General features: G+C 53.2%; 1 protein-coding gene across 1 annotated transcript in view; it reads left to right on the top strand.

The window, feature by feature from the left end:
• Nucleotides 1–31: 31 nt before the first annotated feature.
• The window catches only part of LOC146767323 (uncharacterized), a 33,220-nt gene continuing 8,461 nt past the window's right edge, over nucleotides 32–24,790 (top strand). The window contains exons 1-3 of the mRNA XM_085581859.1: nucleotides 32–10,552; nucleotides 22,119–22,208; nucleotides 22,880–23,020. Of these exons, the coding sequence (XP_085437985.1) occupies nucleotides 6,514–7,518 (1,005 nt within the window). The 5' untranslated portion in view covers nucleotides 32–6,513 and the 3' untranslated portion in view covers nucleotides 7,519–10,552; nucleotides 22,119–22,208; nucleotides 22,880–23,020. The remainder of the gene's footprint in view (nucleotides 10,553–22,118; nucleotides 22,209–22,879; nucleotides 23,021–24,790) is intronic.

The raw sequence follows: 24,790 nt of genomic DNA, 5'->3' as shown, positions 1-24,790 counted from the left end.
CCTTCATGGAGCTTCTTCGCAGGTTGTCTTGGTATCTGCAACCCAACAGAGAATTCACAAGATGACCATGGACTGCCAAGTATCCAACTGATGCAGGTACCAACAAACGCCCTCCTAATGTAAGTCCATCAGTCATAACCATGTGAATCCCAGTCACACACTGCAGAGCCCCATTTCAGACAAGAAAAATAACAGGCAGAGGCTGGTAAGCCTGGAGAAACACGTCCAGCCAGGACTTCAGCCCTCAGGATTTCCTTCCAGGATGTGGGTGTACATAAATCTTGTGGCCCATAGCTCACCCCATGCACTGCAACCCAGGCAGGGAGATGTTAGAACCTGGCAGTGACACTGTCTCCATCCAGCTGCTGCAAACTCTCTTCCCCAGCTCCCTTGTGAGTCACTTGTCACTTGGACCCCAGTGCAGGAGCTGTGGCAGGGAAAGGTCAGGGAATGGTGCTATCTTGTCTCCATCCATTCTGTCCAGCTGTCAGGATAAGGCATGGCCCATCCAGGCCAGCAACCTCCTGCCTAGGAGAGTGGCAGTGTCTCTCCTGGACCTGCGAACCTCTTTGCGCGGAGGTTCAACAGCCAGCTCTGTCTGTCAGCCTCTGGGGATGAGTGCAGCCTGAGCTGTGCCCTCAGCAATAAACTCAGGTCTGGTAAGATCCTGCTTCACTCTGGGATTCAGGGCTCTCCTATTCTGAGCACCAGAGGGGAAAAACAATACTGGAAAGGAGGAAGCATGTGAAACTGCATCTCTTCTATATCCTATTGCCAACCAGGGCAGTAGCCCTTGGCACCAGGGATGGGTGCAAGGAAGAGTGGGGCTGTAGTTGCAAAGAACAACTTCAGTGGTGCTAGCCCTGCCTTGCTGCTGCCCACACATGGGCAAGGGTAGGGGAAACTGAGGAGGACCCTTGGATAGAATGCTCAGTGACCATGACAGGGGTGGGGAGTACCTGTCATGCCTGGGGAGCTGGCACATTGCTGGGAGGGGATGTAACTGTGGTGGTGCTTCAATATTCCCACTGTTCACTAACCAAAAAATGTTCATGGACTGCCTGCTGCTCTCCAAAGCACAGACATTTCACATCCACATACTACTGTTCTAGGAGGATCAGTGGGGCTGGGAGACAGAATGTAGAGGATGCATCCCAGAAACTCCAAACAAGCTAAAACACCTGTGTGTGGGAGACACACTAGTATAAGCAATGGTTTTGAAGCTCCCCTGCACCCATTTTCCCTTGCCCACCTTCCTTCCATGTCTCTCCTCCCACAGTGTGGTACATTCACCTGCCCATCCACCTCAGGCAAACCAAGGGGACAAGACCCAAGTATCTCTGCTCCTCGCCCAGCAGAGCCCAGTGTATCATCACTGCCATTGCTGCCTCTTCCCTGCTCTCTCTGGGTCCCCAGGGAGAGCAACACGCTGGCCCCAGGCTCACGGTGAGTGCCCTGCTCAGCCCCAGCACCAGGTCACTGTGGGTGGGACTGTCAGAGCCAGTGCTATTGCTGCTTGTATGAGATCTCTGGGGGAGACCAGTGGGCCAGCAATGGATTTCAGCATGTGAGAGCTATTCTAACCCAGAGCACATTGAAATCCCTGATGGGCTTGGGACAGTGCAATGTTCCTGGTGTATGGTCCTGCAAAGCCCAAAGCAGCTGCCACGGTGTGTTGTTCTCATGTCCTCAATGTGTTCCACGCCCTAGGGAGACCCTGTCACCCAGCAAGTGACACCAGGAGGGCTGCTCAGACCTGCAAGTGAGTAAAAAAAACCTTGCTTTTTTTAAATTAATATTTTTATTGTTTACTGATTGCCCCAGCTGATTTGTGGAGGCAGGAAGCTTCAGGAACTATGAACTCCAGAGACCTGGAGCAGGGCTTTAGGGCAGGACCCCAGGATGGGGGTGCTGGCACAGCTGTTGCATGCAGCCCCCCACTAGCTATGTTCCCTGTGTCTGTGCACTAGGAGCTGTGCTTTAGATCCAAAATGATGCTTTGAATACAGGTTGCTTTCACCTGGACTGCTGCCTGCCAAGGATTGTGGCACATGGCTGGAGGACTGAAGTCAGAGATGCTTGGCTATTGCTGCTGCTGGATTGGGGTTACCCACTCTGCACAGGGGAAACCCAGCCCCAGTGTCTACATGAGATATTCTATCCCTTGATAAAGTGTTTTTCTAGGTCTGCTAAGGCAGAACAGGACAGGAGAGTCCCTGCTGGCATCTTCTGGCCCAAATATCTTCTGCATGCTGCCCAGGTGGAAGCTGCAGTGGGAATGCTTTCCTGCTCTCTAGTGATGGCCAACCACACTGCATCCCTCACACACAACCTCAACTCCTACTCTTTGCTTCATTGCTGATGGATGCTGGAGCAGATGATTATCTTGGTTATAGCAGAAACCTGCTGCTGACTCCCCAAAAAAGGCAAATCAGAGACCAGATGCTTTCTTGGTCCCAATTCCCACCAGACCACTCACTGGCTGTGATCATTTCTCCACCCACACTGACCCATTCCCCTTTGCAATGTCCCAAATGGCAGAGGGGAAAAAACGGGGCATTGATTCACCTCCTTGACTGAGCAAATGCTAAACCACAGCCCAGCTTCAGCCTTTGCTGCCCCTTGGCGTGTGCCCTGCCCATCTGCTGAGCTGTAACCAGGGAGGGGAAGATATTGGGAGAAGACTTCCCTCCCTGATGTCTCATCTGTGGCCTTTAAAGCCAGCCAGAGCCTCCTCTCACCTCCCAGCTGGCTCTCCTGCCTCCTCCCATCACTGCCTGTCCCTGGGGGACTGCAGCTCCTGCTCAATCCAGCCCTGGGCTCCAGGGACAGTGGTGACTGGCAGCTGATGGATGCTCTAGAGGAGCTCCTGGGGCAACAAAAGCACATGGCACCTGAGAGCTGCCAGGACAACTGGGAACCACTTTTACTCCCACTGCCCCTTGTTCATCTGTCAGAGTCAGGCTGGTGTGAACACCTGCCAAGGAGGAGCTGTGGGAACTGCACATGGCTTCAAGTGGGCTGGCTGAGCAGTGGCTGCAGCCAACATGCCCCAGGAAGATGTGTCCTGCACAGCAGGACAGGCACTCAAAATCCCATTCCTGCCCTGAGGAACCTTGTTCTTAAATTGGCCTGATACCCAGGGGCAGCAGTTCAGCCAGCAGCTGGAGAGAAGGCCATGCCCACATGGGGCTGCATCTGAGAGTCCTGTGTGAGGCATGGATCATTTTGGCTCCTCAGCCCCAGACCATGGGAGTCATCTGATATGCTGGCCTCGTGGATGTTTCTGTGCTAGAAGTGTTCTCAGCCAAAGTCACCCTCTGCTCTGTCTCCAGCTCACCTCCACCACCATAGATGATGAGCAAATACAACCCAAGGGTGGGAGCCGAGTTCAGTGTGTCCCTGCAGGCAGCTGGGACTATGAGATGGAGCATGGGGTGGGGGTACATCACTCACACCTTCCAGCCGCTGGCACTGCTGGCACTGCAAGGGGCCAGCCGGAAGGCACATGGGCTCTTTTGGGACTGTGCTGGAGCCACCACTGCCTCTTTCCCTACCCTAACCCCCTTGTGGTGACAGCGTGACAGACTGAACTCTGCTGCCTTGCCTGCATTTCTGTGCAGCTGCCTGCAGTCGCACTGGGACCAGGCTGTCCGCAAGGGACACACGGCATCCGGCAACCGGCTCTAAGTGCAGCAGGAGGCCAGCCAGTGCCTGGCACAGGGACAGGAGCATTGTCTGTGCAAAGAGGAAGGTGCTGAGCCTTTCCTCTCCCCTGTCTCACTTCCCGCAGCCTTGAGCCTAGAGGAAGGGAAAGGATGGGCGCAGGCAGTGCAACCTCCCCCACCCTGTGCACCTGCCAACAGCAGCGGATGCATAATCACCTGCCTTCCTCTTCCTCCTCCTCCTCCACTGACTCCCAGCACTGCTCTGAGGGAGATGAGCAGGCAAGAAGCCAGCAAGACAGCCCAGGAGTGCCAGGGAGATCGGAGGTGATGAATTAAGCTGAATGGCATCTGTGAGTCACCAGTGCGGTGAGGAGAGCAGGGAATGCGGCCGGCCGGCCATCGTGCAGCAGGGACCGGGGGCTCCTGTTCTGGGCATGGTCTTCCTAAGTCTGATGGGAATGGATGCTTTTGGAGCCATGCAGCCAGGCCATGGCACTGAAGGCTGCACTGGCAGCTGAGTTCAGGTCCTGCCAGGCAGGCTGGAGTCTGTGGGGAAGTTGCAGGGGTCAGTATAATTCACAGGTCTCCTCCGCTCCAAAAGCAGCTAGGTGCAGGGCAGTGCCTCACAGTACTGTGGCACTCTCGTCCTCCTGGGGGGCTCCCACGGCATCTCCACATGGGGAGCTGCCTTGATTCCTGCCCCAAACCTTCCCTGCCGGTTTCCTTGCTGCCCGGAGGTGGCCGTGTTCAGGCAACTCAGGGGTGATGGCAGCTTAGGCAGGAGCCCTTGCAGTTACTGATTCTGTTCCTGCTGTTCTGAAGGCTCTCTCACAGGCCAGTCAAAAAAAATACTGCTCTTTTTGGTTGCCTTCCAGGCTGTTCCTCTCTCTCAACAGCTCCCTAGAAGCTGTACCCTCAGCCTGACTGGGCTCATCCTGAGCTCCCTTTCCACTGTCAGGGAAACCTCTCTTCTTCCCTGTGGCCGGAAGGAAGGAAAAAGGGAGTTGAAGATGTCAGGGTCTGTGCAACAGAGGTGCCTGCTCCCACCTTTGTAAAAGCCCCGGCACACTGGAGGAATGCCTGAGCCTTGCCAGTCCTTCCCGCAGGCCTGCCTGGTGCCAGTCCAGCTACCGGCACCCTCTACCCCCAAAACCGATTCCCGCCAGCAAGGCTGTTTCCATGGAAACGGCAGAGTGACTCAGGACTTTGGGACCAGCTGGAAAACACAACTGCGAGCAGTGATCGCCTGAGAAGCGCCGGGCCGGGGTCTCAGTGCCAGGGAGAGGGGTGGATGACTGCGGGGGTGGGCAGGGCTGCCTGCCCACCTGCCCGCACGCTGGGCACAGCCACACCGGCACAGAGGAGCACACGGCACACCCTGCACAAGGCCGGCGAGTTGTAAGGCAAAACCCCTCTCCTGACATAAGTGAGACTGCAGCAGGCTCACCAGGAGACGCATCCCAAAATGTGACTCATGGAAGACAGCCCCTGTTCCCCCTTTCCCTTCCCCCACCCAGAGACTCATGCATGCGTAGTCACCCGGAGAATTCACAGCACCAACTTCAGTGCCTGCTCAGCCCTGCACCTGCACCTCTGTGTCCTGCTGAGCATGTAACACCCCTGCATGCCATGCCCAGAGCAGTTCAGCTTGTTGAGGGCTGCTGGAGGGGACAAGTGGCAGCCAGCACCCTGCAGTGCCTCCCTGCCCAGCCAGCACCTCCCTCCTGCAGCCCCAGTCCTCCCCACCTCACCACCCAGGCACAAAAGTTAAGTTGCAGGTTTGCAAAATAACTCTCAGCCAGTGACCCACTGGCAAAGGCCCTAACACATCCCAGCGCTCTCCCACCGAGCAAAACACTGTACTACAACGTTGTGGCCACTGAGGCAGTGAATACAGGCTTCTGGTGGGGTGCGAGCACCCACCTGGTCACAGTGGCTTAGTCATGCTGTTGGCTCTGCATAGGCTGGCAGACTCCAAACATGCCTGTGGGCCACCCAGCCTGGATGCTGTCTGGCTGCACCCCACCACTCCCCAGAGGAAAGAGACCACTGAAAAATAGCAGTGCTGAGCTGTCCCCAGTCCCCTACTTGACTCTGGGCACCACCCAGGGTGGTGAGCAGGGCTGGTCTCTGCCCCCAAGCCTCCCCCTCAGCAAGCCCCACCAACATGGGATCTTATGTGGTGGGAATGAATTTTCAGCCTTGTCTTCTCTTCAGCCATGCAGGAGGATTAGAGCTTTCCTACATTCACAGCTCCAAATGCCATCTGGGACTCATGCCTGCCACCTTCCTCGGGTGCCTCACCGTGTGCCAAGTGGAGGTGCTTTGTGCCCCCAGACTCATTCTGCTCTTGCATTCATCACCTCCTGGAGTACTTTTCTTACGATAAGGTACAGGACTCCTGTGTTCAAAACCACCCTGGCACCTGCCCCCTGTTCCCCTATCTCTGTTCTTTCCCTCTGCATTTCAGAGGGACTGACAGATGCTTTAACGCCAAAGATTACTGCCCACTTTGACCAGCACTTAAACAATCACAGGACTTTCAACAGGGAATCAGTTCTCTTTCCTACTGGCACACAGCATACACATTTTCAGCTAATTAATCACTACCAAGTAATGCCAACCCCAGCCAGTCGCAGAGTTTTCTTATCGCAACATCCACCTGTGCCTGTTTATCCCTCATCCTCTGAACTGCATCTGCCTCTTGCCGAGGATGCGAATGCCTCAGTAAACCAAATACAGGGGGTTCCGTGCTCTCCACCTTCCCCTGAGCCATCCACCAGCCTGCTAGTGCCTGCTCACTCCCGGAGCACTCCCTGGCAGGAGCTGGGAAGGCTCTTTTAGGATGAACGCGCTCATTTTCCACCTCAAAACAACCCTTTTTGCAACGTTCCTAACATACAACCGCGGCAAGAGCCCAAATCTCGAACGGCACAGCTTTCCCGTAGGATTGGTCCATGCTATGGTGCGCGCCCCACTCTGCGAGGTCTCCTCGCCAGCCTGCGCCCTCACGGCAGGTTTCTCAGAGCGCCTGGAGTCTGAGAGCAAACGCCGGGGCATTTGCTCCGCCGGCCGACGCGGCTACGCGGCCGGGCAGGGCATCTGGCCTCCCTGTGCCACCGGGGACTTACTCACTTGCTCCAGGCGCAGCTCCTCGCCCAACAGCAGCCCAAGTTTGGCGGCAGCTCGTTCCGCCGGGCTCTGGGGCCAGGGCTGCTGTGCCCTCGCCGCTAAGGCAGCCCCGGGCGGCGGCTCCCCCTGGTCGCTCGCAGCCCGGGCCGGGGTCCCGCCGCAGCCGGGCTGGGCACCAGCGGGAAAAGTCCTTCCCGCCGCTGCGGGTGACGTCTCGCTGCCTTGGAAAGTTGGTGGCGCGGAAAGGGTTAAGAGAGAGCCCCATCCCGCCGCCCCCGCCGATCTGCGCCGCTCCCCCCCACCCCCGGCGCCCCTTACCTGGCGGAACGCGCCGGCGGGCTGCCCCCCGCATCCCCGGCCGCGGATCCTGGGGCGGGGGACGCCCAGCCCGGCCCGGCCCGGGGGCGGCAGCCGGCGGAGCTCAGCGGGCGGCGCTGCGGGGGCTCATCCCTGCCCGCGCTGCCGCCCTGCCCTGCCCTGCCCTGCCCGTGCGGGCACCCGCCGAGCGGGGCCGCCTCTCCACGCCCTCCGCGCCGGGCGAGGGGCGGGCGGCGAGGGGGCTGCGCCGCTTCCCTCCCTCCCTCCTTCCCTCCCTTCCTCCCTGCGCCCGGCAGCGCGCACGGGCGCACGCAGCACAGCGCCAGGCACCGGCATCGGCTCCGGCACAGCCTCCGCCCCGCGCCGCCCGCTCGCCGAGCAGGAAACTCCTCTTATTTAGCTCCCCGAGCGACCGGCCGGGGCGGCCAGAGCCCCTCCCGTCGCGGGGGCGGGAGGGGGCCCGGCGAGGCACCCCCGTGAGATGTGTCACCCAGGCTTGGCCGCTGATAAGGACGGGGGATCCCTGCGCACCGGCCGGACGCGGGTCCCTCTCACCCTCCTCTCGCCCCACTGCTGGGGCACCAGCAGCTCCTCGGGCCCTGCCGGACCTGGTAGCGATGATGGTGCACATTCATCCCCACTTTTCCGGTGGCCTTTGCTCATGAAAAACAATATTGTCATGGGGACTGGTTCTCCAGCGCCAGGAATCCTCCCCGTGCCGCCTAAATCAGGGCTCACCGCCACGGGCGGTGTCCAAAACCATCCTCAGTGGTGCCAGTGGAAAAATACTGGCAGGTGATGGCACCTTCCCACCATCCATCCCGCCTCGGAAGGTGGGATAGGACAGAGGAAAAGAAGCATGGCAGTGTGTCAGAGCAGCTGAAGTGGCTGTGCTCTGACAGACACATTCCTCCTGCTTCTGTTCGACCCCTAGAAACAGGTCAGACATTTACTTTTGGCAACTTTTGAATGTTTCCCTTTTATCCAGCGCTTGCCAACTAAAGTGCATTTTTAGCAGTTTAACTGCAGCTCTGCTGAAATGGCAGCTGCCAGCAAAAGATAGGTTATGGTTCTGGAGATGCTACAATGGATATTCATTTTTTATTTTATCCCTGTTCTATTTGGGGCATATTTGGACCTGCCTGGGCACTGGGCACAGCAGTTTTCTTCTTACATCCATGTGAGCAACATCCATCTCCTGAAAAGCCCTGAAGTCTGCAAGGAGCTGCCTCCCCACCTCAGGGACTTCCAAATCTTTACCACTGACTCTAGGATTTGCAACATGTAACTGTGGGATCACAGTACCGGCATGTTCGGCTCACAACTACCCTTGACAGAGAGCAGGCTACGAGTAGCAGTGGGACCCAGGTCTCTGCGCTGCACTTGTGTCAAGAGAAGAATAAATCCCTGGGAACAGTGGTCTTGCCTTCCACTCTCAGAGGCCAGCCAGGCTGCAACAGTGAGTTCAGGGCTATGAGATTTTCTTTAAAACTTGGGAAGTACAACGGAAGATTGTCACGTTTGTTGTTTTGCATTTTGAACTTACATTTGCTGTTTTAGGAGCACTCAGATCTTGTGTGTCCAAAAATACTGGTATTTCTCAAGTTTTTTACAATATCCTGACAGCCCTAGCCCTCTAATCTAATTTTAGAAAACTTTGTAGGGATTTTATATTTATAAACAGTTGGTGCTTAAATATTATTTCCCTCACCATAGCAACAGCTCCCCATTGTAGCATTCACTATACAGCGCTGTTGCATTGGTGTATTCCTGTTTTGAATGAGAAAGCCCTGAAGCCACCCGCTCTCTTGCTCGTTTTCCTACACCTTGCAAAGGACAAGGACTGAGGCTCCTGCCTGTCTGACTCTTCCTGGAGCTGGGAAAGAGCCATGCCACCAGCTGCAGCTGGAAGCAAGCCGGTGGCCCTGGGGTTTCTGTTACTGGTGCTTCTCAGGTGATGTGCTGGCTCAGGCCATCCTCTTCCTGCTGATTCATTTGCCATGGTGTAGCCCACCTTGTACCTGTGCAATGGCCCTGAGTGACACCCCTGTGTGGCTTGCAGGCCTTTGACAGCTCCAGGTGCCCATGGCATGCACATGACCTGTGCTCCCACTTAGCTGGCACCTCCAGCAAGTGGTGGGGAGCAGCTGTGAGCAGGCATCCAGCTGGCCCACAGCCATGGCTGTGCTCCACTCCCACTGGGGGCCAAGGCAATGGAAGTGCAGGAATGGCAGGATTTCAAGGAGTTTGGCCAAAGGGGGCATAAACCAGTCCAGGGATCAATGCCAGGAAGAAATCAAGGGGCTTGCAGTAAGAATATGAGACCCACATGCTTCCCAGTCTTTCCAAGGAGTCAGGGTTTGCTCCTCTCTAACACAACACTGAGACTGCTCTAAAGTTCATCTGCAGAAATCCCAGGGTGTCCTGCAACTTGAAACAGTCCCAGAGATACTTGGACTCCTACCCACAGATGCTGTAGAGGCTGTTTCATACAAAATAAAGCAATTTTAAAGAATGGTGCTAAAAAATGGGGAACAAAACCAGGTTTGAAGGAGAAACAGATGCTTCTGATGATTTCAGCTGGGCATGATCATGTTTTCTGATGCTGCCCTGGTATTTTAAGTGTTAATCTAGAGAGATGCTGTTTGTTAGTACATATTACAGCTGTCTATCTCTGACTGTTGTGTATTAAAATATTAATTAGGGTCTATGGTGTGTGTTTGTGGTCAGTTTGTTTTCAGAGGGAAGGACTGCTGTGGCTGTGTCTTACCCTCATCAAGAAAATTTGGTTCTGATTAAAAGGCATAATTTTTCCCCTGTGTGGCTCCAGGCAGGAGAGCAGAGACTGCTGTTGACTTGGTGAGTCAAGTAAACTCACCTCGTAAATTTTCATCTGAGCCAAAATGCATTTTGAAAATATCCGATTTCCATGCTCTTCAGCAACAGATTTCTGCAAAGGGTTTGTATTTTCTTCTCTAAAGGTCCAAAAAACCTACCTTAACAACATGTTTGGGAATATATGTAATAAAATATCAAGGTGGCTGTTAAGGTGATATGAAGGTTACTGTTCTCATCACTCCAAATGCAGTCGGGAGCAAAGTTATGATTCCGTCAGTAACCTGGCCACATTACACACCCCACGTATCCTGCACAACGTCGGTAACATAAAGAGCAATGCTTTAAAGCGCGTAGATTTAAAGGTAAACTAGAGAACATTATTTGTGTGCCTCAGCACGGCATTTTGCAAGTCCGTGTCAGACGGCAGTGTAGTGTTTGCAAGCCCACCTGCGTGCTACGTGTTTTTTCTGCCGGAGGAGGGGAGGCTCTCCCCGGGCTGCAGCGCCGGCAGCCGCTCCGGCAGCAATGCAGGAGGAACTCTCCCGCCTGGCTCAAGCTTTCCGTGCTGGAAGGAAGCGCCTCTCCGGGCCGAGAAGGTAAAAACTTTGCTGCCGTTCCCGGAGGATGGGGAGGTGTGTCTCGCAGAAGAGCTGCTGCTGGCTCGGCAGCGGCTGGGGCATTGCAGCAGGCTGGGAGCCGCGGCAGGGCTGCGACGAAGCGCGGCTGCCGCTGCCTTCTCCCCGCGCTGTGGCTCCCGTTGAAGGGCTGGAAGGTGCAAGCCTCACTCCGAGGAGTCTCGAAAGTCTGCCAGAACCCGATTGGTTCCGATCAGAAATCATTCCTAAGCCACTCAGGAGCGCCAGCCGGGATTTCTCACAGAGTGATTTTTTGATACCTTGCTCTTAAGGGACAAAGACTGGAATATTTTAGGGACACCTGACTTGCAAAAAATGTTCTTTCTCATTGGCCTTCATGTAGAAGCTTTAACAAAATACTTGACACTTACCATGCTTCTGTAATTCAGAAGCGCAGATAAACAGCTCATGCTATAATCCCTTCTCTTGAGTAGCTTATAAATTCTGTGTGTGCAGGAGTGGCAATGTCCCAAGGATGTGTTTATTTACCCCTGCCTTTCACTCCCCCTTCCTCTTCGGTTTGCCCTCCCAAGAGCCACAAGAAGTCAATATAACACATAAGGTAAAGGAAATGGATGAGGACAAAAGTAACTGCCTCAGTGTTATGCACTCGCTTTGACATACTCACAGAATCGTGGCTACAGATCAGTTTTAAATTGCTGGGCAGGCGTGGTGGGAGAAATTCCCCTCCTCTATACAAAAATAAACTCAATCAACCACCCGTTTGTAAAATCCCAGATTTTCGGTGCCAAATAATCCTTGTGGCTGCTCAGCCTTGCCCTATGTGTGACAGGCTACAGCCTTGTACCCAGTAATTCCCACACCAGAGCTGTCAGCATGGGCACACCTTTGTGTCAGGAGAGATGCTTTTGCTGCCATAAATGAGTTGTTCCAGAGCTTGATGTGCCTGATGGTGAAACATTCCTCTTATTTCTAGGCTGGAGACATTGAGTTTTGGCTTCCAGCCACTAGATCACATTATGCCTTTGCCTATTAGATTAAAGAGCTATCTGCTATCTGAACTATTTCTCCTGTGTAGGTATTAATAGATCATGATCAAGGCACCTCTTAACCTTCTCTCTGAGAAGTTAAATAGACTAAACTTCTTTATCTCACATACTGAAGCAGAGTTTTCTAGGCTTTTAATGATTCTTGCTGGTCTCTCCAGCATGCCTGATGTCTGTTTGAAAGCACATCCCCTACAAGCACAGAGACCATCTTAAAACTGAGCACGAGAGCAGCTGTGCTAACTCAGCTAAGGATCCTGCCTTGGCTCAGCACACCTGCTTAGCACACCGTGACCTATAACAGCCTGGGCTGGTCATCCCCCTAGCATCCCATCTTACTCCTGAGAAACCTCCCAGGAAAAGGTCAAACCTTATAAGCTCCTGGGGTCTACCTTACTCCTAGCACAGAAAATAACATAAATGGGACACAGTGCAGTTCTCCCCCAGCTTTGCTCAGCCACCAGGTCATCCCTCCCAGACCTGTTCCCACCTCCCTTGAGGTGAGGTCAAGTGGAAAATCATCTACTGATGGAGACCCCAAGCCAGTATCAAAAGCTATATTGGACTTACACCTATCTTTGTATTTTTGTTTTCTTCTCTTTAAAGGTGTACTTCAGCCTTCACAATGTTAAATATGCCCCATAAATCATGCTGTATCCAAGCCAACGCTTTTACTCAGTCTGTATCTTTTGAAATCCCATTTCCTTGGGAGTTAGAAATACAGTAGTAACTTTAACACTGCTTCTGGTGTTTTTAATAAAAATCATTCACATAATACAAATCTGCAGAGGGGTTGGGTGTGAATTTACTAAGACACTCCATATTTCACTGGACTGAAAAAGGGGGATTCATGAAAGTGTCAGTGAGGACTGGAGATTGAAAGCCTGGTTAAAGAGCAATTTGTCTTTTTGACAACCCACACCCCTTCCTAACAGGTCCTGGGCTGCTGCCTCCCTGCCAGCCCCACAGAGCCTTCCCAGCTGCCTCACACAGGGAGAAAAAACCCTCAGAAACTATCCTCAGTAATCCTCAGGTATATGGGTTGCTTTGATCCCAGAACAAATGACAGGGCCATCAAAGCCAGCCACAAGTGCCACCTTCATGCCATGCCAGGGTAAGGTGCTCCACGTTCACACACTCACGTGTCCTGAAAATTCCTGTCAGTGATTGAAGAGCAGGGGTCATTCAATCATGGTGCAACACAGCAAGGTCTTACAGAGGGGAAGGTGACTTTATTATACAAAATCTCTAATGTGTTTCCCCATTCACATTCTCTTATGTACAAACAACAAGGGTTCCCTGTGACCCAGAGGACAAGGGATGCTGGTTGCTGGATCCTCCCTATAATTCCTGCGTTCCTCTTGCTGGAAATCCTGAAGTAGTTTTTTGGGCTGATAGTGTCTGTCTCTTGCAACTATGTTCCTACTGGGCTAACAGGAAGTAATAACATGCTGCTGTCTTCTTGCTAACACAGAGTTTGTCCTGAGGCTTATCAGACCTGGGACTGGTGGTGCTCTGCTTGACTAACTGGAAATGCATCCTTGCTTATGAATACAGCCCTTCTTTTAGCCTTCATTCTGCTTTTCCTCCAGTTCATACACACGAGTTTGCATTTGTCTAGCATCCATACCAGCCTTAGTATTTCCATTAAAGGACTCTGCAAGGACTAAGACAGGGAACAGCCTGCCACCTGCTAGGCCTGGATGCCTCATGTCCTGTGTGTAGGAGGAAATGAGATCCCTTCCTTGCAAACTGCCAAGGCTGGGATGCTGGCCAGAGAGGAAGGTTTAGGTTCTGCTGGATCTCAAAGCAGGTCTGTCTGAGAATTCAGGCATTTTGGGTCAGTTTAGTTTCCCATTTTGGAAAAAAAAGATGAAAGGTCTTAGATTGTATGTGGTGCTGTTTGTTACTTGCAATGCTTTGGGGGTTTTTAAGTTGCTGTGAGGTCAGTATGACCATGGCCACCACATTTGAGAGGGATCCCCACAACACAGAGGCATCTTGAGAGGAACTGACCAGTCCCCAGGGAAACTGCTGCATCCTGTTTGCACTACTTGCAACTAGAGAAAAGTCTGACTGGAGGGCTATAGTTCTGTCCTGAGATAGTTTTGCCTCTATTCCAGCTCAGGGATTACACTGGTGAGGGCACGTCTGCCATAAGGGATCAGGGTGCTTTCCCAGGAAGGGGTTGCTGGCCTGGCCATGCAGAAGCAGGAGGTGATGTTCCCCCAGCCCTGACCCCAATAGGCAAGGACTATCTCTGGCAGTGTGTCCAGGGCAGTGGTACTCTGAGCATCCCAGAGCTGTGTCTCTCCTGGAGAGCCAGGTGTGACCCACATCACCGGCATGCACAGCATCTGCTCCGCCTCCCCAGCCCTTCTGATGTGGTTGTCACACTTCTGCAGAACCTTAAATTAGCTTGGATCAGTGGAGTCTCTCATTTCATCCTAAACTGCCTGAAGTTTACAAAGCCTCTGCAGGAGCCTGCACATCACTGGGATGCACATGAGTTGGTGACATTGCCAGTGCTAGCCCAAGCAGCTCCTGTCTCTCTAAGGACAGATGGGTCCCCAAGGAGACTCTGCCTCCTCCAGCTTGTGAAAAATATGTTCACTCTCCTGTGAAAATTTTAAAAGTTTAATAAAGGACAATAAGAGACAAAAAACAGTAAAGCAAAGATTACGGCCGGGTGCAGCTTGGCACTCAGCCAAGAGCACACCATCACCTTCAGGGATACCCCTTAAATACCTTTTCCGTTACATCAGCCCGTTGCATATTTATAGACTTTATGCATAAACTAGTTTACATTTTCCAGGAGCTATTTTACATGGCCCCTCCTGGGTCTGCTTTTTTAGAGCATGCATATTTCTTGGCTGTGGTTTTGGCTCCTTCTCCTTATCACTTCCAGTTTGGGCCTTGGTCCATATTTTCTTCAGATGGCAGATGCTGATAGTTGGCCTGTCAATAGCAGGGTCTTCATGACATGTTCACTGGATGTTACCCTGACCACAAAGACAGTTCACTCCTAACTATATCAGCTACCACTACTACTATGTCTAAGTTTTTGTTAATAGCAGAAATAAAAGCAAAGTTATTTTAACATTATAGGTATAACATTCATACTAATGTTTGTGAAAACCAACAACGTAATATGTACTTATAACAAGCTCCTGCTCAGAGGGTGCAGAAGGCTGTGCTCTGAATCCATGTGCAGTGTTGGGTACCAGCCCCATGCCCCTTTCCCAAAACACCATAGCATCCATGAGCCTGAAAGGTCTTCCTCACTGCCAGCCATGCACTGCTCCTCGCTAGTGTGCAGGGCTGGTGGGGAGCTGCTGCTTCACCCTGTCCTGAAACCCCAACCCCTGAAATGCTGCCCTTGTGTCCTGGCATGGGATCTGGCCCCAGGTCTTCGAAAGAAAATGCTGTTTAATGTCTGACAGGTCATGCAGCCAGGTCATTGTGGAAATAATTTTCTCTTTGACACACCTCTCATGAGAGCAGGGTGGGGGGCTTTGCTTCTGGCACCCTGCCACCCCTTGCGAGGTACGTCCCAGCCAGGCCTCCCTTGGCTGCCGGTGCCAGAAGCCTTGGGGCCAGCTTCCCCAAGCAGGAGTCCTTCCTTCCTCTGATTTGTGCGTGTGCTGGTGGCTCCAGGGGCCTCACTTGTGTTTACTGGTGGCTGCAGAAGCTCCAAGGGCCAGGGAGAGCTGGCATCCTGCCACTGCTCCCTCCCCAGCCAGGCTGGATCCGCTCAGCCGTGTCCCAAGGCGAGGGGGAGCAGAGGGCACAGGGAGCACTGCAGTGGGGGTGGCCTTGTGGAGCAGAGCTGCAGCTTCACATGGAGGGGCTGGGAATGGGAGACAAGGTCAGCTCTGGAGAGCTCAAAGAGACGTGATGCTGTGCCAGGGTGGTGAGGCCGGCAGGGCACGGGGCAGGAGGAGCAGAGCCGAGGCTGCTCTCGTTTGGGAGCCGCAGAAGCGCATGCCAGGTGCCTCATCCTCCTGCAGCTCCTGGCTGCGGCAGCGTTACAAACCAGCCCTCTCCAGGAGCCCTGTGAGCTCGGGGCTGCCAGCGGCAGGCACGGGGCAGGCCGGCCCTGCGGCCAGCGGGAGCAGGGACACCCCCAGTGCCGCCGCTGTCCCTGCTCGCCCTGCCGACAATGAGCCCCTCAGGACCGCAGCAGCCCGGCCGGGGCAGGGCAGGGCAGCAGGGCCAGCAGGCCGCAGGCAGCAGCCTCGGGGGAGCCAGGGGCTCCTCCTGCAAAGCCGGGGCATCTCCCACCCTGGCCACGCCACTCTGGTGGTACAGCTCGCTCCGATCCTGGCCCTGCAGGTTGCTTGATAATTTGGCTTCCCCTGCAAGCCAGGCTGGTGAAGAGGTGGAAGGTCAGGGCTTTGTTCAAGATGCCAAGAGGGAGTTCTAGATGGTCCCATGGGACCATGAGGGCCACGTGGGAGCTTAGGTTGGGCACCAGGCAGCCGAAGAGGCCACAGCACCACAGCATGGGGCACAGGGGATGGGGTCCATGGGAGTTTTCACTTCAGACTTCCTACTTGTGTGCCTGTGGCTACTGCTGTCAGTATCTCAGCATCGAAATCCTGGATTAGCTCATGATACAGATTCAGGAGGTACCTTCCAAGTTCACCCAGCTCCCTAAGAGCTCCTGCTGCTTCCTGCTTCCCCTGCCCTTGCTCAGGACTTGCCCATGCTTTTGGCTGTGCTGGAGGAGGGACAGGGAAGCAGCCTTTTTCCCCACAGGACACTCTGCTGCTGCGTCTGCATGTTGGTGCTGCTTCTCCTCCGGGCATAACACTGGAACTGATTCCCAGGCTGCTGACCCAGCACAGGGACAGGAGCAGGCAAGGACACTGTCTGGGGCAGGCACCCTGCCTGGTGCCCCAGAGGAGGGCAAGAGGATGTCTTGGGTCCTCTCAGGCCAAAGCAGTGAGCAGGGTCTCTGGGCTGCAACACCCCCACTCTAAACAGGCACAGCCTGGCTTCTCCAGGAGATGCCCATGGAAAAGGTTCATGGATGCAAAAGTGAATGACAGGGTACATTGTGTTTGTGCACTGTTCTCACAGAAGCCAGCAATATATCTCAGGACTGTCTCAGGGTCTGATCCTTCCCTGAGGAGTGTGGTTAGATAGTGTGCAGTGAAGTCAGAAAAAAGGCATGGTCACACATGGAGCAGGAGGCACTAGCACAAGAGGTCAACTGAGGCACAGGGCCTTGCTGGCTCCCCAGAGAGATGCAGGAAATCTCTGCAGAGAGCAGTGCCTTGGACTCCACAGCAGGATTCGTGGAGGCCTGACACTGGAAATGTGATGTCTTGAGCCATTTTGTTGCCCCACATATTTTGTGCTCTTATTCTTTGTTCTTCCCCAGTGGCTTCTCCTTTTGTCCAAGGCAGCTGTGAAGCTCCTTGCTTGCACCTTCCAGTTAGATTTGGTGGGCCACTTGATTTTTCCACTTGTTCTTTTGTCGTGCCTGTTTTAGAGCTGTATTGATTTCTCTCTTTGCGTGACTTCCACAAAAGCTGCTCTTTGCTCCCAGCTGTGGATGCTGTTTTTTGCCATCTATTTGCTTCCCTTTGAAAACATTCACTTTGCTAACCCCTGCAAGCAAGGAGACACTTAAAACCCCTGAGGATGGATAGATGAAAGGCTTGGATTTATTCCCCAGTGTAAACTACAGCAGCTTGGGGTCTGCTGTAGTTTAAACAGCCTCCTCTGAGCTGGCTGTGCCTCATCTATAAGCCACCCCTCTAGAACTAGTCCAGAACTGGCAGCAACTTGATGGAAACCAAGGGTGATATTTTGGATTTGATGGAACTGCCCTTTCCCAAGAATTTATTGGATGCCATCTCATTTCATTGTGGCTTTCACCTGACCAAGGGAACCCTCCTGTGACTTCCTAAGGATGGAATTAGAGACCATCATGGTGCTTGCAGAGTCAAGGTTTCTTCTGACTTCCTGTAGCCTTTGGAGAGGCAGAGGAGAGCTAAGCAGGGATTTCAGGCAGTCACTGGGGATGGACTGTACCCACCATCTTTGCCAGATGAAGAGGTGGAACTGGGAAAATGCCCTGCTCTGCAAAGGGTCATGACTGGCTCCCAGGGGAAGGGACAAAACCAGGTGTCTGACTGGACCTGAGCGGGTTTGTGTATTTCCCAGCCCCCTCTGGAAACCTGTCCCCTTTTCCTCCTGGCCCAAGGCAGTAGTCCCCAAAGCCCTGGGGGAACAGGTGAGAGGGCTCATTGCTTTCTTCTGGAGCTGGGGCAGCCTGAACCATCTGACAGTGGGGTTGTATCCAACAGGCACCATCTGCTGCAGCACGATGCCACCTGTCCCTGCTGCTCCCACTGCTGTCCCCTCTCCCCCCCGTGCTGCCTGGTCCCACCATGCTCCAAGCAGAGCCGACAAGCCAAGCACATTAAAAACCTAATGTAAAACTAATTTGTCAGCCATAAAAAAGTGGAAAAGGCTTCAGCACATTTTCTGCTCATTTTATTCAGCTCCCCCAGCAGACAATGTGTGCCTGCCATCTCTGTCGAACCAGCTCTCATTCAGCACCATGATGGGAGCCTTGCACTGCCAGGGAGAGAGGGGCTCCCTCAGGGAGTCAGTCAAGGGGAAGTTGGAAGGAGTCTGTGAAGGAGGGGAACCTTGGAGGAGGGAGCTTCTGGCTATGAGGGAAAAGCTTCAAAGAAGATGCTGCCACCAACTTGAGCAAAGTTTAGTCCCTTGCAGCTTGGGAAAGGTCTGGGACCACCTCTCAAATTTGTGTCGGCAGGGGCTTAGGGCCACAAGAAAACTCACAGGAACTTCATGAGGTTTCAAGTCCTACCTCCTCAAATTAGGATCAGCTATGGGGCCAGACTGGGCTGCTCATGGCATTATCCAGTCAGGTCTTGCAAAATGCCAAGGATGGAGGATGCCATGATATTTATGGGAATTTTCTCCTTAAATAGTGGCACCAGATCCAGTTTCTAGGACTGTGAACTGTGTGAGGGACCTGGGCATACACCTGCCAGGGGAAGGGTTGGGTGAGGCATGAGAAGAGAAAGCTTGATGGTCATGTTTCATTGTCTTGCTAGGGAGCAGGGATGGGAGAATGATGGATCCCTACAGGACTGCATGTTGAAACTGAGAGTAGCAGTTGAGGTTGGCCATGTCTTTGGCATGTCTGAGGCAATCAATGGGCAGTCTGTGCCTCTAGAGAGCCCCAAGAGCATCCTGGGGTACCATGTCCAGCCCAGGGTGGCTGCCAGAGGCTGGAACAGACTGGGACACTTTGTTTAAAAGCAGGAGAACAGGCTGGAAAGCTGGTATGTAGAGAGCAAAAGAGCCCCATGTCTGCTTAAGAGATGGAGCCAGGGTAGCAAATACCCAAGAGAGGAGGGAGAAGAGGGATGAAGCTAGAGGGAAAGAAGTAACAGTGAGTCAGAAGCTGCCTGACAATCCCAGGTCCAAGGCTGCAGGATGGACCCTGGGAAAGAAGTGTAAATCTTTCACATGAGCCTGGACAAAAGTCCTCAGGCAGTCAAGCACCAGCCAGAGAGGGCTGTGGGCTGTGGGGGCTGTCCATGGCATGACCTCTCCCCAGGCGGCTGTGGGCACAGCAGGCATCAAGGAGAATGCGACATCCCTAGAGGACTCCACTCTTCCCGTCATGCTGGTGACTCACTGGCACCATGGAGCTAAGTGGCAGCCAGGCCCCGCTGGCTGAGCAGCAGGAGCTGAGACATCTGTCCCCAGGAGGGAGCTGCTCAGACAGGGCACGAGTGAGCCCTCCTTTGGAATGTGTCCACGTCAAATTGCCCCAAAAAGCATTATCTGAGAACCAAGAATGTTTGTCCTTTCCTGCTGTTCCACCAGCAGGGCCTGACCACCACTTAGCCCTCTGGCCACTGGATGCTTCTCCAAAATATTGCATTAGGGTCTTTGAAAGCTCTAGATTAGCACTGGCATCTGAATGTTGCCCATTTCATATTAGCATGCACACAGAAGTGCAGCAATTCAATACAAACTATATACTGGTGCGTTGTACTAAATGCATATTAATCCAAAGTGCTTCGTGTACTGAGTGTGCAGTGAGGTATTTAAATTTGTAACACCTATTACTACTGACTCACATTAAACCAGGTATTTATCAGAATTAGTGTTTTGGTATCTGCAATATACTACCAGAAGACCAGAAGCTGTGATTCTTTTTAGACTTCCAAAATGTTTTTTCCCCTGGTTACCATGTCTGTGATACCACGTCAGATTGAGTCAAATTCCTAGGAGCTCTGGAATAGCAATGCCCCCATGGAGACATCCCTGCCACAGGAAGTGTTATTGTGGAAATCTCAGAGGTGGAAGCACTGGGACTTCCCTGCTGTCATTTTTCTGCTGGATCAGTCAGTGCAAATGCTGTTGTATTTCTCTGCTGTAGTCATGTGGCAGAACAGCACGTGTTTGCCACTGCTCCCCCCAGAGCACACCGAGGGGCTGGAACTGCTCTGGGGAGCCTGGCAGGGAGGGAAGGAGGCATTGGTGAGTGGGGGCACAGGAGGGCAGCTGTGGCATATGTAGGAAGGCTGTACCTGGCTGTCAGGAGGGTTTGCAGGTGAGCAGCACAAGGAATGCAGGCACTGGATTGCAGGGGTGCTGCAGGCACTGGATTGCAGTGGTGCTGCAGGCAAAAGCCCCTGCCTCTAGGGGTGGAAAATTCAAAGAATGGGAGAGCAACTCAATGGAAGTGGCATCAGGGAAAAATACCAGAGTAAGGAATAGGCTTCTGCCTCTGAAATGTTATGGTCTTGGGCAAAATCATTCAAGTGCTGGGCAAAAACTGGCCCCATCCTCTCTCACATGCCTGTGCCTCTGTCTGTGCCCTGGGCTGCTGGGCACTCCCAGCCTCTCTGCTGCCCTCCCTCAAAGAGAGAGCACTGAGCTCCCTCCTGGCAGTGTATAACCCATACTGCAGCCCTGGCGGGACTGCCCAGGACATGGCAACAAGGATGGGTTTAGCTGTCTATGGTCCACAGTGGTGTATTCAGAATGCCCCATCTGCCACAACTTCCATCTCCAAGGATCACTGCTGTGCCCACAGTGCCAGGCAGCTCCATGGACTTTGTTGGTCTTTGGAGAGTTCAAGCCAGCAAAGCCCACAGAGCCAAGGTGTGAGCATGTCTGGGATTCAGCAGAGGAACTGCTTGGTCCCAGCTGCCTTCCTCAACTGCTGTCTGGAGAAGTGAAGGATAATGTGCTCAGGCAATCAGTGATGGATGGCAGGGCAAGTCCTGAGATGAGGAGATGAATTGCACTGCTTGTGGGAGGAGCAGGAGGGAGGCTGAAGGGCAGGGGCAGCGCATTCCCTGGAGCTGTGCAGAGCTGCTGACGTGGGAGCACTGCAGCATTGCAGCAAGGTCCCCGACGGCTGAAGGCATGGGAGAAAGGCTACAGGAGCCACTGGGAGCAGCAGCAGTACCTGAGGGGCTGCTTAGAGCCCACTCCCAGCACCTTCTTGCTGGATGTGTGGAAGACAGTGTTTGTCCCCCAGTGCTGAGCTGCTCCAGATGGAGAGAGCAACATCCTGCCATGGAGGGGGCCTCCTTCCCAGGGCACAGAAACATCTTTGGCTTGGAACAAGGGAAGAGAAGGAGCAAACAGGTGGGGACTTGAACCACCTTCTCAGGCAAACAGCAATCACAGCCTGCCCTGGGAGGCCAAGGGGAAGTGATGCTTGTGCCCATGCAGAACAACCTGGCCTGTGCTAGTGCTTACAGCATGATTGGGATTTGCTTTTATATTGATGGGCAAAATAATAAAGGAGGGGTCTTTCTCCAAAGCATCAGGCAGCTCCTAAGCTTGCCTCCAGCAAGTTCCCCATTTCCCAACAAACCAGGCAGTGATTTTTGGGTGGAAAGGGATACAATGAATCCATTACTATCCACAGGGCACCTGCTGCTTCTATAATTTCTAAGTAGCTCTGTGAGAGGAGTGAGTGGGAGTTACTCATTTCTGCAGTAATCTCTGTTTCCCAACAGCATCAACAAATGCAGGCTGTATCCCAAAAAATGGCAGGGGAAAAAAAGCAATGTGTCCTCCTGGCTAAGGGCAGTGCTTTTTTCTCCAAGCAGATCCCTGCTCAGATATGGAAGATTTGCCACAAGACAGGGGGACACCCAAAATGTGCCCAAACCCACACAAGAGTAAACTGCTATCCTATCTTCCCCTCTCTTATCCAACTGGGAGAGAGGAAAGCCATGTTCTGGCATCCAGAGTTTCAAGCATCATCCTCTGATGGATAGTCACAGCTGAGGTTCCGGTCCAGCAAAGTGGGGAGAGGCAGCCCGTGGGGGCCACTGTGACTAGAGCACTCTTGGCTTCAATGTGAACCCACCTGAGAGGGAAAGTGGGTCAGGGCAGTCTCCCTCAGCTCCCTATCAGGTTAATTTGATTCCTCATTTAGCCGGAGCAGAAGGAAATTGTGGGCTCTGACTCCCACCCTTCCCTTTGATCTGTTTCAGCTGCTGCAGGCACTTGCTTCTTTCTGCAAAGACTGGATTCAGAGCCCTGGAAAGCCGATGATTGTTTGCAAGACAAGACTCTGGAGCAGGGTAAGATGGATGTGGGGGATGGGCCTGGGAAGAGCCCCTTCCCTCAGCAGAGCAGTTGCACGGGTCAAAGCACCAGCTTTTTGCACATCAGCCTTGCTAACCTTGCCTTGCTGCTGGGCTGCAGCAGCAGCTCCCCAGGGCTTACCACCAAGGGTACCTGGACATCACTGTCCCCTCTGCAAAGTGCAGTGGTGAGTCCAGGTCTTCCTCTCCCTGGGAAACAGAGACACCATGAAGCACTGTGCTAAAAGAACCTGTTCCCATCTCTGCTTCCAGTGGTGAGCATCCAGGCTCTGGGGAAGGGGAAGGCCACCCTTCCCTGGGCTGATGGAATGAGATCACTCCTGCTCACCTAGAGCCCGGGAGAAGTTGGACAAAGAGCAGCATGGTGCTGGCAGGTGGCACTGGTGCCTTTGTGGTCCCAAAGCTGTGTTTTTGTCCCAAGTGCCACAGCTGCCCTGAACCTGTCTGGCTCCAATGCAGCCATTGTGGCCTGGCTGCAGCTTCCCACACCGCAGGTTTTGGCTGAGCGGGAGTTGTGGGATTCACCTGCCCAAGCACCAGGCAACATGGATCCACCTGTCCATCCATGCTGCTGCTGCCAGGGCTGGCTGCACGTGCTTTGGAGGGGGAGAGTGAAGCCATCCGAGTGGTGTTGGTTTATTTTGCAGGCGACAATCATTTTCTGCCTGCTGTACACTCTTTAATTAACTGCTCGGAGGATGTGGGGCGAGAGACATAATGAGCGCTCCGTTTGCATATCAAAGGCAGCATCATTAATATCCCTGCTCACAAGAGCTCTCAGAAGGCAGGTGGGTCACGGGCAGGGGGCTGAGGCTGGGAGCCCTGCTCGGTGTGCTGAGGGCCCCTGGGCTGCTGGGCTGAGGGCAGGGAGCTGGAAGCCTCAGCCTCGTGCCCTGGATCGGCAGCAGAAGGGCTTTGTCAAGGCAGGGAGGTAACAGAGCACTTTCTAAGCAAAGTGGGGGTCTCACTGAGGATTTCTGGTGATGTTGCCCAATTCCAGCCACATCCCAGGCTGCTCCAAAGCAGTTTCTTTTCTTGACTCTCCTACCAGCCTGAAGGAGTTGTCCTCAGGCGACCCCCTTGCTGGCCAGTTCAAATGGCCCTGGAAGGCTGCACTGAAGTGGCTGATTGTTCAGATAAAGCTTATCCTGTTACCCAGGCTGTTTGCTGCCATACAGTATTTGCACAGAGAAGTCCCTGTAGATCTCAATTTGGCCATGCTCAGACAGTGGGATTAAATGTTCCTTTGCTTCTGTCTCCTGCATGGAGGAAATCAGCTACCCGGGTGATGGTTTACTCCTACACATGCACTTGTCTTTCTCCTTAACTCTCTTCTAATTAAATATAAAAATTTCCCAGGGGATAGGGAAGACAGCATGCCAGGGCATCCTTGGCTCTCTCTGTATGTCTGGACAGAGTGTGCTTACTGGGATTCTGTCCTTGCCAGGCTCTTGAGGTTTTTTGTCAGCAAGAGAGTTGTTTTGAACACTTGGGTTAGCCCATGCACTTACCAGCCGGCTGAGCAGACAGCCCCAGGTGGGACTTGTCTGGCAGGCACTTGGGTTCACTTCTGAAAAGCTGGGGAAAGTCTGTGTAGGCTTTGCAAAGTTCTGGGATGAGGAATGTGATGCCCAGGATTTCTTCTGCTCTTGCTCCCACTTTCTCTCGGCTCCTTCTGCTTCCATAGTGCCTGTGTTTGTGTGGATAACCTCACCTAGATGGTCTCAAGGAGACAAGGATCTCCAGCTTCTAGGGGAAGGGGATAAAAGAATTTCTAAGGCTTGATTTTCTCCCTTGATCATCATTCCTTTTAGACAGGGCACTGAGAGATATTGTTAGGGGCTGCCTGTAGCTAAGAGCACACAAGCCGAGACACCAAGAGGGAAAAAATACCTGGTGGAGGTGTAGCAAATACCTGGCTCTATTCCTCCCTATTCAGGTGCACATGGAAATGCTTTTGGAGGAAGTAACCCTATCTGAACAGGAATACATGCACTCCCTGAGTTGATGAAACCCTTCCTGACTCCCCTGACCCTGCCTGGCTCCCCAGCAGCCAGCTCTGCCTGAGCCCCTCCATGGCCATGGGAAGGACAGGGAAGGCTTTGTGAAATACAGGAGCTCTGGTTCAGTAGCAGAGCATGTTATCAAAGGGAATTCTACCCTCCAAGTTCATTATCCATGCTGCCAGTCAACAAAATAAACTGATTTCTGTGCTGTGCCTCAAAAACTTTATATAAAAGCCAACCAAGGATACACTTAAGTTGATCATATTGTAAGGCAATTTACTACCAGGAAAATTTACTACCAGGTTCATTTAAGCCAGGTAGAGGTAGAACAACACAATGATCAAATTAAGGGCACAATTAAAATTAAATTTATAGGTCTGAATGTTCAAGTGCCAAGTGAACACTGCAGATAATCACATCAAACAGTGAGGCTGATATTAGAAAGCATGACATGGTATTCATCTTCCATGTGCTCTGAGCATCAGGGGAAAAGCTGAATCACTTTCAGGTGGGGCTTCTGCCAGTACCATGAGGGCATGGAAGCAGGGAACC

Source organism: Lonchura striata, chromosome 5, assembly GCF_050655825.1.
Source record: "Lonchura striata isolate lonStrDom1 chromosome 5, ASM5065582v1, whole genome shotgun sequence".
Classification (NCBI taxonomy): Eukaryota; Metazoa; Chordata; class Aves; order Passeriformes; family Estrildidae; genus Lonchura; species Lonchura striata.
Note: the sequence above shows the minus strand (reverse complement) of the source record. Positions and strands in the feature narration are given on the sequence as shown.